Source organism: Canis lupus, chromosome 6 (genome assembly GCF_003254725.2).
Source record: "Canis lupus dingo isolate Sandy chromosome 6, ASM325472v2, whole genome shotgun sequence".
In the NCBI taxonomy this organism is placed as follows: domain Eukaryota; kingdom Metazoa; phylum Chordata; class Mammalia; order Carnivora; family Canidae; genus Canis; species Canis lupus.
Genome location: NC_064248.1, coordinates 39,590,971 through 39,603,009, shown reverse-complemented (window position 1 = coordinate 39,603,009; position 12,039 = coordinate 39,590,971). Strand labels below are relative to the sequence as shown.

The following is a 12,039-nucleotide window of genomic DNA, read 5'->3' as shown; positions in this document are numbered from 1 at the left end:
TTCAGCCCAGGGTGTGATCCTGGGTTCCCGATATCGAGTCCCACGTCGGGCTCCCCGCATGGAGCCTGCTTCTCCCTCTGCCTGTGTCTCTGCCTCTCTCTCTCTCTGTCTCTCTCTGTATCTCTCATGAATAAGTAAATAAAATCTTAAAAAAAAAAAAAAAAGTTTATCAAGGTCACAAAATACGAGAGCAATACATAAAAGTCAATTGTATTCATATATATCAGGAATGAACTGTAATCTGAATTTTTAAATTACAATAAATAGCAATCCCCAAAAAGTACATAGAAAAAACTCTAAGAAAACACAAGCAGAATCTGTATGCGGAAAACACACGGAACATTAACAAAAGGAATAAAAAAAGATTAAATAAAGGGAGAGATGCATCATGTTTATGGACTGATGAGTTTATGGACTGAGAGTCAGCATTACATCTATGCCAATTCTCTCTGATCCGATCTATAGATTCAATGCAATCTTCATCAAAATATCCAGTAAGCTTCTCTGTAGATATTGACAAGCTGATTCTAAAATGGATGTGGAAAAGCAAAGGAACTAAAACGGTCAAAATAATTCTGAGAAAGAACAAAGTTGAAGAACTCATATTACCCAATTTCAAGAGTTACTACAAAGCTACAGCAATCAAGACAGCGTGGTACTGGCAAAGGAGGGTCACGGACGCCAGGGAACAGGACACAGAGCCCAGGGATGGACCCACACCAGTACAGCCAGCTGATCCGTCACGAAGATGCAGACACACCAGCCCAGACACAGATGTCACACCTTCCACAGAAACTTACTCAAAAAGGACTACAGAGCTCAACGCGGAATGTAAAATTAGGGAACTTCTAAAGGAAAATCTATGGCTCGGGTGTGGCAGTGAGTCTTCAGACACAGCACCGGAAGTGTGACCCAAGAAAGAAAAAAACTGATCAACTGTACTTCGTCACATGAGAAACTGCTGTTCTGTGAATGATACTTGTAAGAGAATGAGAAGACAAGCCACAGATGGGGAGAAAACATCTACAAACCACATAAAGGCCCGGACAAAGGACTCGTATCCAGACTATTTAAAGTACCACTAAAACTCAAGAGTAAGGAAACAGACAACCCAATGTTTTGTTTTTTTTTTAATTTTTATTTATTTATGATAGTCACATAGAGAGAGAGAGAGTGGCAGAGACACAGGCAGAGGGAGAAGCAGGCTCCATGCACCGGGAGCCCGACATGGGATTCGATCTCGGGTCTCCAGGATCGCGCCCTGGGCCAAAGGCAGGCGCCAAACTGCTGTGCCACCCAGGGATCCCCAACCCAATGTTTAAACGGGGCAAAATATCTGGATACTGAGTCATCGGTTTCACACAAATAAGATACACAGATGGTAAATACACGCAAGAAAGATGCTCACTATCATTTATTGAGGATACGCCAATTAAAGCCCCAGCGCGAGGGGCCCCTGGGTGGCTCAGCAGTTGAGCGCCTGCCTTCAGTCCAGGCATGATCCCAGTTCGGGGATCAAGTCCCACATCAGGCTCCTCGCAGGGAGCCTGCTTCTCCCTCTGCCTGTGTCTCTGCTTCTGTCTCAGTGTATCTCATGAATAAATAAATAAAATCTTAAAAAAAAAAAAAGATTTATCATCTATGACCCAGAAACCAGATGCTTAGGGATCTGCCTAAGCGTGAAGTGAACACTTACACGACACGAGGGCCTGCACCCACATGGTTTACTGCTGCTAACACCGGGACAGCAGAGTCCCTCACGTGGGAGCAAACAGAAATACAGGCGGCCAATGCGCACACTGGGATAACCATCAAGACAAAACGTGCAAGCCAGCCGCTGGTTTATGCCGCAGCATGGAGGGTCCTAAATGCCCTTCGCGAACTAACAGAATCCACACTCAAAGGCTCCATACTACAGGATTCCATTTACACTAGAAAAGGCAAAGCCACAGGGGCAGAATGTGGACAACCGCAGGGCGTGCGGTGGGGGGGCAGTAGTTGTGCACAGGAGTGTCGGGGGCACGGAACTATTGGTATGGTTCCAGGGTGACGGGTGAGCACGGGTTTGTCAAAACCCATAGAAGCACATGTCACAAAAAGTGAACCTTAATGTTTACAAACGATGAAAACAAGCCAATCTGGGGGTCAGGGGACACTGGGATGGAATGCAGAGTGTGACAAAGGAATGGAAGGTGATGGCCAATGTCTAACACGACCACACTGAGCTGATGGGGGGAGAGCCGCCCTAAGTAACTTTGGAAAATGCTTGGAGTGAAAACTGTGAGGACAGAGACCAAAGGAATGGTTTATAAACACTGGAGCCTGGCTGGTTTTTCTCACGAGGCAGGCGGACAATTCTGGAACTGCTCTGCAGGTGCAGTGGATGGAGCAATTAAACCATGGCCGATGGTGGGGCCAGATACTCACCAGGGGCCCAGGAAGTTCCAGACGCTCAAGGAAGGAAGGAGTGCACCTACCCTGGGTGCTGGATTCGGATGGGAGATGCCAGTGTGAACTCAGGGTACCCTCAGCAGACACTGGGGTGGAGATGCAGGGATGCGGATTCGGAGATGTGGAGATGCAGATGACCCCACGCACAACGACTGGCACTCCCAGCACACAGATCTGGGTCTCTAACACCACTCTCCAATCAAAGGAACTACAACTGGAGAAATGGCAAGCCTTAGGGCCGGGAGACACGAGGGGCCCGAGGCATTCGACGGCACTGGCGTGAGGCAGAGCCGAAACAGAAGGAATGGAAGCATGTGGCCGCGGCAGGAGGGGACCAAGCAGAAAGCACCAGTGCTGAGCAGGGCCGGGCAATCTGAAGCCACGGTAAGGAGCCACGTGGGACCGTAACCCAACGCGTAAGGAAAGGTGAGGACCAAGGAAGAAGCGGAGGGAGCGCACAAGCCCTCCCTACAGAGGAATCCCAGATGATGACCCGGGCACACGCTGGGCCCAGTGACCCGACGGGAGGAGACACCTGCAGACGCACCTCACCGGGTGACCCGGGTCGGCATCACCCGTGGAGCCGTGTGGACCCAGGCGCCCAATCTGGTGACCATCTCGTCAGGAGACACACCAGACACGCCCGGGGTGAGGGGCGTCGTACCAAATACGGGACCAGAAATGATCAAACTGTCAGGGTCCTGAGAAGCCAGGGGAGTCCTGCAGACCAGGGGGACGCAGGAGGCGAGGCGGCTGAGGGCAGTGTGGCCCGGGGGCCTGGGACCGGAAAGGGCCCTGGTGGGAATCCCAATGAAGTCCGGAGTTTGCCTAATAGTTGTTTGTTAAGTTTCTTGAAAGCCCACTATATGCAGCTCACAGCAGCGGAGAAAGAGAAGTGAGGCCTGCCCTTCACATGACCACGGGAGGCCAAGGGGCGGGCTCTGGTGGTGGAAGGGCCACCAGGTGGGAGTCACCTGAAGATGAAAGCCCACCACCCAACCACAGAGGGTCAGTGGGAGGGCAGCGGAGCTCACGCTGGCGCTCTTCTCCCTCACCTGCCTCCACCTTGGGCAGAAGTGGACCTCCAGAGGGTGCTCCCCCAGGTGGAGCTCAGCCCGTCTCTTCCCTGACTTAGGTGGCCGCGGTCCATTCCAGAACCCTGGGGCTCTCCCACATAGGGACCTAATTAGCAACGGCTGAACAGAGGCATGTGCTTCCTCCTGCAAACCGCAACTCACACTCCATCGCCGTGGAGGGAAAACGCTTGGTCTAAACCAAGCTAAACTAAACTAAATTAACTAAGCCAATTAGTTCTAGGGCTTCTCTCTCTCTCTCTTTTTTTTTTTAAAGATTGTATTCATTTATTCATGAGAGACACAGAGACAGAGAGAGGCAGAGACACAGGCAGAGAGAGAAGCAAGCTCCATGCAGGGAGCCTGACCTGGGACTCGATCCCGGGATCCCAGGATCACACCCTGGGCTGCCCAGGGCCTCTCGTTTTTTTAAGTAATGTTTATGCCCAACGTGCGGCTCAAGCTCACAACCCCAAGATCATGAGTCGGACGCACTACCGACTGAGCTATCAGGCCCGCCAGTCTCACCAATTGTTTTTCTCCTGAAGATTTTATTTATTTGAGAGACAGAGTGTGCACCGGGGGGGGGCACAGTGAGAGGGAGCAGCAGACTCCCCGCTGAGCAGTGCTCTCTATCCCAGGACCCCCTCCTCTCGAGACGGGGGCCCAAGGCACACACTCAACCTACTGAGCACCCAAGCAGCACTCACCAATTAGTTTTAAAAAGCAATTCTAAGGCAAGCATAGGAAACTTCCTACCTTACTTACCAGGAAACAATGAACATTAGCTTGGATTAAAATTTCAGAAAAGAAAGCCTATTTCAACTTCCACTTCTGTTATAGAAACAGCTGAGTAGAAAGAAGTGAAAAAGTCAAAATATCCCAGCATCTCAAAAGCTAGCTAAACCAATCAACTGAACCTACAAAGGCTTAGTCAGCCTCCACCCCCACCTAGGAAGGCAGGAGGCCAGGCAGAGGCCTGGAGGTGCTCAGCCATTCACTGTTGGGGGGGGGGGGGGGCGGGAGGGGTAACCCAGAGACTCCTCTAGGAGAGGTGACCAATTACCGAAATATGCATTATCAAGGATGTCTGCAAATATTTTCTTTAGAAAACAAATAGGGATGCCTGGGTGGCTGGGTGGTTGAGTGACTGCCTTAGGCTCGGCTCAGGGCGTGACTCCGGGGTCCTGGGATGGAGTCCCACATTGGGCTCCCTACATGGACCCTGCCTCCCTCTCTGTGTCTCTCAGGAATAAATAAAATTAAAAAAAAAAAAAAAGAAAACATACAAACAAATATTTACGTTTCTCTCCCATCCAGATGAATTGCTATAAAATTAAAACCGAATCATCCCCAAATGCCAATGTCTGCGGGCTGCTTCTTAGTGTGGTGAAATTCTGGCCCTTGGCACAGCAGTGTCCAGGGCTTTTCCTTTAGAGGCACGTGCTGTAGAGAGCTCAGAAGTAGGCAGTGTTACTCATTTTTTCAACAACCTGGAAGCGTTTTTCAAAGAACCTTATAAAACCAAGCAGAGCATTTCATTAGAACCCTAGTGGCCTAGAGCACAGAACAAGAACTCATCTCCACGAACTCTCAGAACCAACTATATACAACGAAGCAGGATTTCTTTCAGTTCCATTTTTCCTCAAAATGTCCAAAGAACAGCTAAGAGTTGTGCAAGTACGATGCCCACGGTGTTGCTCCACCCTGCACCGGACGCCATCTGAGCTGCGAGAGCCTGGGGAGCCGTCACATACCCTGACGGGGAGGGCAACAAGCTGCTGCTTCTGGAAAGTGCAGGGTAGACTCACCTCTAGCGGCTGCTGGTCGGGGGCAAGGAGGCATAAAACTACCACATGTAACAGAAGTAAGGAAAGAAACAGGGCAAGTGCACAAAACCTGCGTGTGAAGCAAAAGCAGGAATCAGAGTTGAACTAGCCTGGAGACCCTTCGCAGGATTTTCTTTCTTTTTTTTTTTTTTAAGATTTTATTTATTTATTGATGAGAGAGAGAGAGAGAGAGAGAGAGGGAGAAGCAGGCTCCCTGCAGGGAGCCTGATGCGGGACTTGAACCTAGGACCCTGGGGTCACGCCCTGAGCCAAAGGCAGACACTTAACCACTGAGCCACCAGGTGCCCAGGAGGAGGATTTTCAAAGAGATGTTATCCCAGGGACTCCGTGGCCAGTGCAGAGCTGAGACAGGCAATCTGTTTAGGTGTCCACATCCCGTGTTCCCACAGTGCTCAGAGCTCCTGGGAGACCCCTCTGTCACCCCTCATGGACACTCAGCTGACCAGGGTGGCCACACTGACAAAGGCCACAGGGCCTGGGAGGGACCCATCTGCTCCAAAAGACCCTTGCTTAGCCTCGTGAAGTGGCTTCTCAGGCAGGCTCCAGCCAAGCTGGGAGGCTTGATGGGGCAGGGGTCCTGAACAGGGCACATTCGGGGTGTTCAGACACACAGGGCCTCGAGGCAGAAGCTGCCCAGGAGCGCAGGAGTCCTGAGAATGAACGAGCCGACTGAGTCCCTGGGAAAGAATGAGGAAGGGACCCCCACACAGACACATCAGCAAATAGCAAGGATCCAGAATAAGATGAGAAGGCATCAGGGGCTCTGAGAGCTTCCAGAGGAAAACTCAGGTCACAGGGCTGCCGCCCCAGGAGGAGAAGTGTTTCTCTGCTCCCCATCCTGCCTCCTGGGAAGTTCCTGAGGGTCAGGGCTGCCAGGGAGCAGAACAAGCCCCTTGCCCCCTTACCTGGGTTCACACCAACCACGTGACTCTCAGAGCTTGTGGGCTGGTGGCCAGGGGACCCGACGTGGGATCAGAAGGCTGCACACCCTGCCCACCACCAGGGGCCTGGTCAACCACGGGGCCTGCACAGAAGCCCGAGGTGCAGGGGCTCGGGAGCCTCGGGCGGGAACACGTGGAGGTGCCGGGAGGGGCAGGGCCTGGAAGCTCGGCGCCCCTTCCCCACCCCCCCATGGGTGTCTTTCATCTGCTGTTCCCAAGTCGACCCCCTTGATGATGAACCAGAAAACCTAAGTGAGGTGTTCCCCCGAAACCTAAGTGAGCCGTCCCAGCAAATTACGGGTCCAGGAAGGGGTCGTGAGAACCCCGACTTACAGCTGGGGGGCCAGCAGCACGGCTGACAGCCTGGACCTGTGGATGGCATTCTGAGGTGGGGGCGGGCTCGTGGGAGGGCCCTCAGCCCGAGGGCCTGCCCTTGAGCCGGGCACACAGTGTCAGGACTGCTTCTGGCGAAAACCCCGCCACACACGTTTGATGCCAGAGTATACACGGAGACAAACGGATGTGTTTCTGTTTAGGCATCTGGGGAGCAGCAGGGGTCAGGCTGTGTGACGACTTCTCATCATCAACCCAAAAAGTTCTGAGAAAACCTGCTTTGACTGAGACTAAGACCCAAGCAAATCAGGGCAGCCCGGGTGGCTCAGCGGTTTAGCGCTGCCTTCGGCCCAGGGTGTGACCAGGATCCAGTCCCGCGTCAGGCTCCCTGCATAGAGCCTGCTTCTCCCTCTGCCTGTCTCTGCCTCTCTCTCTCTTTCTTTCTGTGTCTCTCATAAATAAATAAAATCTTAAAAAAAAAAAAAAAAAGACTCAAGAAAATCAGTAATTCCCACGGGTGCAAGAGAAACACAGGAAGTTCACCTCCAAATTCTTTCTTGAAAGTTGTTTGGGGATAAATCCCAGCAAAGAGAGAACAAAAGAACACCAGACAGTGACGTGAGACCTGAGGAACTGTGACTACAGCCCGAGAGGATCAGGGTCCTCTTGCGTGGGCCGTCTGTGTCCTGAGAGTCCACACCAAGGGGCTGGGAGTGGGGCACGGGGGGATGGAAGGGAGACACAGTGGAAGAGCATCCCATGGGGACAAAGAGCGACAATGAAGACTATCAGCAAGAAGTCCGGGAAGTTTTCTGAAGCAGGAGCTGCCCCTAGGCGGAGGGTAGCAGCACGCACAGAACCCTGAGGCAGCTGCACGCTCACAGGTGTGCCAACAGGTACACGGACAGCAACATCTGTTGTAGGAACTCTCTTAACCATGCAGAGGATGAAGCCCAGGGCAGGGGCTCCCCGTGCAGCCTGTGGTGGGGTCGGGAGTCCGCAAGGACAACTCTAAAATTCATCATCAAGTGACACGTGGGCAGCCCCCGTTGGCATCATGAAAAACCCTGGGACTTCAGAAACTCTGATGTAGCTCCTGTTACCAGAATGATCTGGACTCTCTAGGCAGAGACCACGGCAGGATGTGTGCCCACTTGCCCAGGGCCATCTCGGCCAGAGAACATCCTCCCGGGACGATGGGAAACGAGGCCTTCACACAGCCGAAAACACGGAGTCTACCCCAAACAGAGAGAAGCCAGGGAGAAAACACACGTCTCAAGGCAGGTGGCTCTGCGCTCAGCGCCCTAAGACATGTGCCTGACCCAGCAGCCAGAACCATCCCAACTTGAACAGGGGATCCCCGCTCCCCCAGAGCCTGAGGCTGCTGTTAGCCGTGCTTGCCAGGGAGGCGCCTGGCTGCTGCCCCCTCAACAGTCCACGCAGACCTCCGGGGCAACCCTGTCTCCGCTGCCTTCTGCCAAGTGACAGCTCGCTCAACCACTCAGGATGGCTATTTAAAACTGTGGAGGCTCCTGCCATGCAGCCAGGAACTATTTTTACAGGGACAGAGGGCAGGGAGGTACCAGGAGAGCCCACACAGGTGACCCCAGGGCCCTGGGTCGCCCCCCTGAGGCAGGACACACAAAAGCCAGCTTGGTCCTGGCTCAAGGACACTGCCTCTTCCTCCGGGAGGGGAGAGCTTGAGGCACAGCTGAGATGCCCAGCGCCCAGGCCCGTGGAGGCCCACCAGCATGGGTGGGGAAGGCACCTGCCAGCACCCTCGTCCCCCACCCCCGCTGCTCCAGACCTCAGCCCACCCAGCGGGAAGAAGAGAGGGAGACACACTCCACTGGGTATCCTCCTGAAAGGAGGGGGCCCTGCGAGGGGCGAGGGGGGGCAAGCGCAGGGGGGCACCCAGAGCCAGTTGAGGGCAGGAGCGTTGGGCAGGGCAAATGTCCCGGAAGAAGGGGTTTCGGGATGAGGGTCCCGGGGGAGGGACGATAGGGGGGTAGAGTACCAAGGGGGGGGTCTAGGGGGATGCGTCCTCTGAGGCCGGCCATCCCCAGGACAAGGGACTCCTTGGGGGGCGTCCCAGGAGGGCACAGGGGGTAAGAGTCCCAGAGGGGCAGGGGTGAGCGTCCCAGGGGGGCGAGGTGGGGGGGAGAGTCCCAGGGAGGAGCGTGGGGGAGTGTGTGTGTGTGGGGGGAGCGTCCCGGGGGAGGGGGAGCGTGGGGGAGAGCGTCTCAGGGGAGGAGGGAGTGTGGGGGGGAGGGGGAGCGTGGGGGGAGAGCGTCCCGGGGGAGGGGGGAGCGTCTTGGGGAAGGGGGAGCGTCGGGGGAAGTGTCTGGGGGTAAGAGGAGCGTGGGGGGGAGCATCAGCGTCTCAGGGGGTTGGGGGGAGCGTCTGGAGGAGGGGGGAAGCGTGGAGGGGCAAGCATGGGAGGAGCGTGGGGGGAGGAGCGTCGGGGGGACGGGGGTGTGGAGCGTGGGGGGGGGCAGCATCCCAGGGGACGTGGGGGCGGGGAGCGTCCCGGGGGGAGCGTCGGGGGGGCGGGGGGGGCGGGCAGGGTGGAGCATCCCGGGGGAGGGGGTGAGCGTCTCAGGGGGTTAGGGGGAGCGTCGAGGGGGGGGAAGCGTCCCGGGGGAGGGGGTGAGCGTCTCAGGGGGTTGGGGGGAGCGTCTGGAGGAGGGGGGAAGCGTGGAGGGGCAAGCATGGGAGGAGCGTGGGGGGGAGGGGGAGCGTCGGGGGGACGGGGGTGTGGAGCGTCGGGGGGCGGGGGGGGGGGCCGGCGGCATCCCAGGGGACGGGGGGAGCGTCCGGGGGGAGCGTCGGGGGGGGGCAGGGTGGAGCATCCCGGGGGAGGGGGTGAGCGTCTCAGGGGGTTGGGGGTGAGCGTCGGGGGGGAGGGGCGCCCCCATGGGAAGGCGCGTTCCGGGGGGCAGCGTCCCGGCCAGGGGCACGTGGGGCCGCGGGGCGCCGTGGGGCAGGGTGGGTGTGGACCGGAGGCGGGGCGAGGCCAGGAGTCCCGGGGGCGCGTCCCGCGGGGAGACCCGGAGGCGAGGGCAGCAGCGACGGAGCCCCGGGCCCCCGGACTCACAGTAAATGAAAGCGAGGGCCCTCAAGAGCACGATCCTAGTCAGCCAGAAAGTGCCCGCCCGGAGGCCGGCCGAGCAGCCCGTGGGGTCGAGCCCCGGCCCCGGCGGAGACCCAGGCCCGCCGCCCGCCTTCCCGGCCTTCCGCTTCCTCAGCGACTCCTCGGGCGCCGCCATTGCGGGGGGCCACCAGTGCGCATGCGCCGGGAGCGCCCCGCGCCCGGACGCCCCGCCCCGAGCGGGAGCCTGGCCACGGCCCCCCGACTGGCCACGCCCCGGGCGGGGAGCGCGCTCTAGTGCGGGCGCGCGGGCGCCCCCCGCAGGCCGCGCGTGGTGCTGCCGCCGGGAGGGCGACGGGAGGTCCTCCCCGGGCTCCCGCTGCACCGCGCCGGCCTCGGCTCTTCCGTCACCGGGGCCGCGTAAGCACCTGGGCGGCTGCCCGCCTGCGCCCTCCCTTGGGTGGGCCGGGACCGCGGTGGGCCCGCTCAGCGTCCGTGTGCGCAGCCGGGAGCCGCGCTCCAGCAGAGGCAGGGCTGGAGCAGAGCCGGCTCACGGCGCGGCCGGGGTCCCCGGGTGTCCCCTTACCACGCCCTCACCTCCTGTCCGGGGAGGGTGTCGGGGTGTCAGCCACACGGCTAGCCAGGGGCCTGAAATCAGCCAGGTCCGTCGGCTTGGGCAGGACTCCCACCCCTCTCCAGACCGCACCTCCAGGCCTGGGGGAGGGTGGTGCATTGAGGGTCCCCAGGAAAGAACTTACCCACCTGTGGCCCCGCTGAACCTGGTGACAACATCAGCAACTCCACCCAGGCACCGCTCAGGACAGGTGGCGCCCAGTGGGTGGGCTCATGGGCACTCCTTAAAGGAAGGCGGTTAGTGGGCAAACTGGTCCTTGGAAGCAAATCACTGAGGTGGGTGTGGGTTTTCTTTTTTATTCTTCACAGCTCTTTACATATTACAGATCCTATTCTTGTGTGCATATTGCAAATGTTTGTCCCGAGTTTTTTGTTCGCTTTTGACATCTTGTGCGGAGTGTTCTGACATCTAAATTATTAATACTTGTGGGTCAAATGATCAGTCTTGTTTAATTATATCTTTACCACCTGCAGCGTGAGCTCTATAAAGGCAGGGACTGGCTCTGGACTTGCCCCCCCCCCCAATCTAGGCCAGGCCAGCAACTGCTGGAACACTTCTTCAGCCTCCAGCTGTTGGGTGATAGCAGATGTGCATCCTATACTGTGAGTTTTTAAAAAGTGCCCCCTTTTTTTTTCTTGTGAAAACTCTCCTTTCAGAGCCCAGCTGTAAAGTGGGACATGTAAAAGATCGGCAGTGGGGGGGCACAGACATTGCACCCTGGTGAGCCCCCAGCAGGGAAGCCTGTGCCCGAGGCCTCCCCGCCTCCGGGGGCGGGGAGGTCAGGGGACAGTCCGTCCTGGCCATGCTTCCAGGTCCTTCCAGCAAACCTACATTCTGCACCTCGTCTCCAGGGCCCGGGGGCTGCATTAGGGATGAGCCAGCACGGCTGTCTGGTCCAAGCGGAGGATCCAGTGCCCCTCAGCCCAAGCCCACCCGAGCTTCCATGCGTCCCCTGGATACAGGAGGTGCTCAGGGCACAGCACGGAAGGACAGCTCCGCCATCAGGTGTGACCCAGGGCGCTGCTTTTCAGGTGGGGACGGTCCTGACAAAGAGCCCTTTGTCCTCAGCTTCCCCTGGCCCGGGTTGCATTGTTCTCCCCAGAGGAGGGCACAATGGGGCATTGTGGAGAGCAGAAAGGCGTCCTTGTCCAGCATCCAGCTCGCTGGGCTCCAGTCTCCCTCTCCGGGTTTACCCAGGGTGGGCGAGGCCATCAGAGAGGTCCACTGGGAGCTCGGGTTCTTACACTTCCTCCGGGACCCGCCTTCCTGGGAGTGGACTGCAGAGGTCCGGTGAGTCCGAGGGTCCAGAACCCACCCACGCGGGAGCGGACCTTGCGGAGCGGGGCTTGGGCCGCGGAAAGCCTGGCCGGTGGCTCGGCGCTTGCCTATGTGCACCCAAATTGAACCAGAAGCACACGAGTCTGTAACTCAGCAGTAAGGAGGAGTGAGGTGTTGACACCTGCTACAAGATAGAGGAACCTCACAAACATCATGCAAAGTGGGAGAACCAGGCGCACGGGCTACACGTCGGATTCCATGTACATGACACGTTCCGGATCAGCAAATCCGCGGAGACAGAAAGGAGATGGGTGGTTGTCTAGGGCTGGGGGCGGGGAGTGACGGGAAGATTCCGGAGCCAGGCAGAGGGGACGGCTGCACACCAGCA

General features: G+C 57.4%; 1 protein-coding gene across 5 annotated transcripts in view; it reads right to left on the bottom strand.

The window, feature by feature from the left end:
- The window catches only part of LMF1 (lipase maturation factor 1), an 88,216-nt gene extending 78,257 nt beyond the window's left edge, over window positions 1–9,959 (bottom strand). For 2 of the 5 annotated variants that reach the window (XM_049111570.1, XM_049111572.1), the window contains exon 1: window positions 9,746–9,959. In XM_049111570.1, coding sequence (XP_048967527.1) covers window positions 9,746–9,917 — 172 coding nt within the window. In that variant the 5' untranslated portion in view covers window positions 9,918–9,959. The remainder of the gene's footprint in view (window positions 1–9,745) is intronic. The other 3 variants (XM_049111568.1, XM_049111567.1, XM_025417094.3) reach the window with 3 other exon arrangements.
- Between the last annotated feature and the right edge of the window lie 2,080 nt (window positions 9,960–12,039).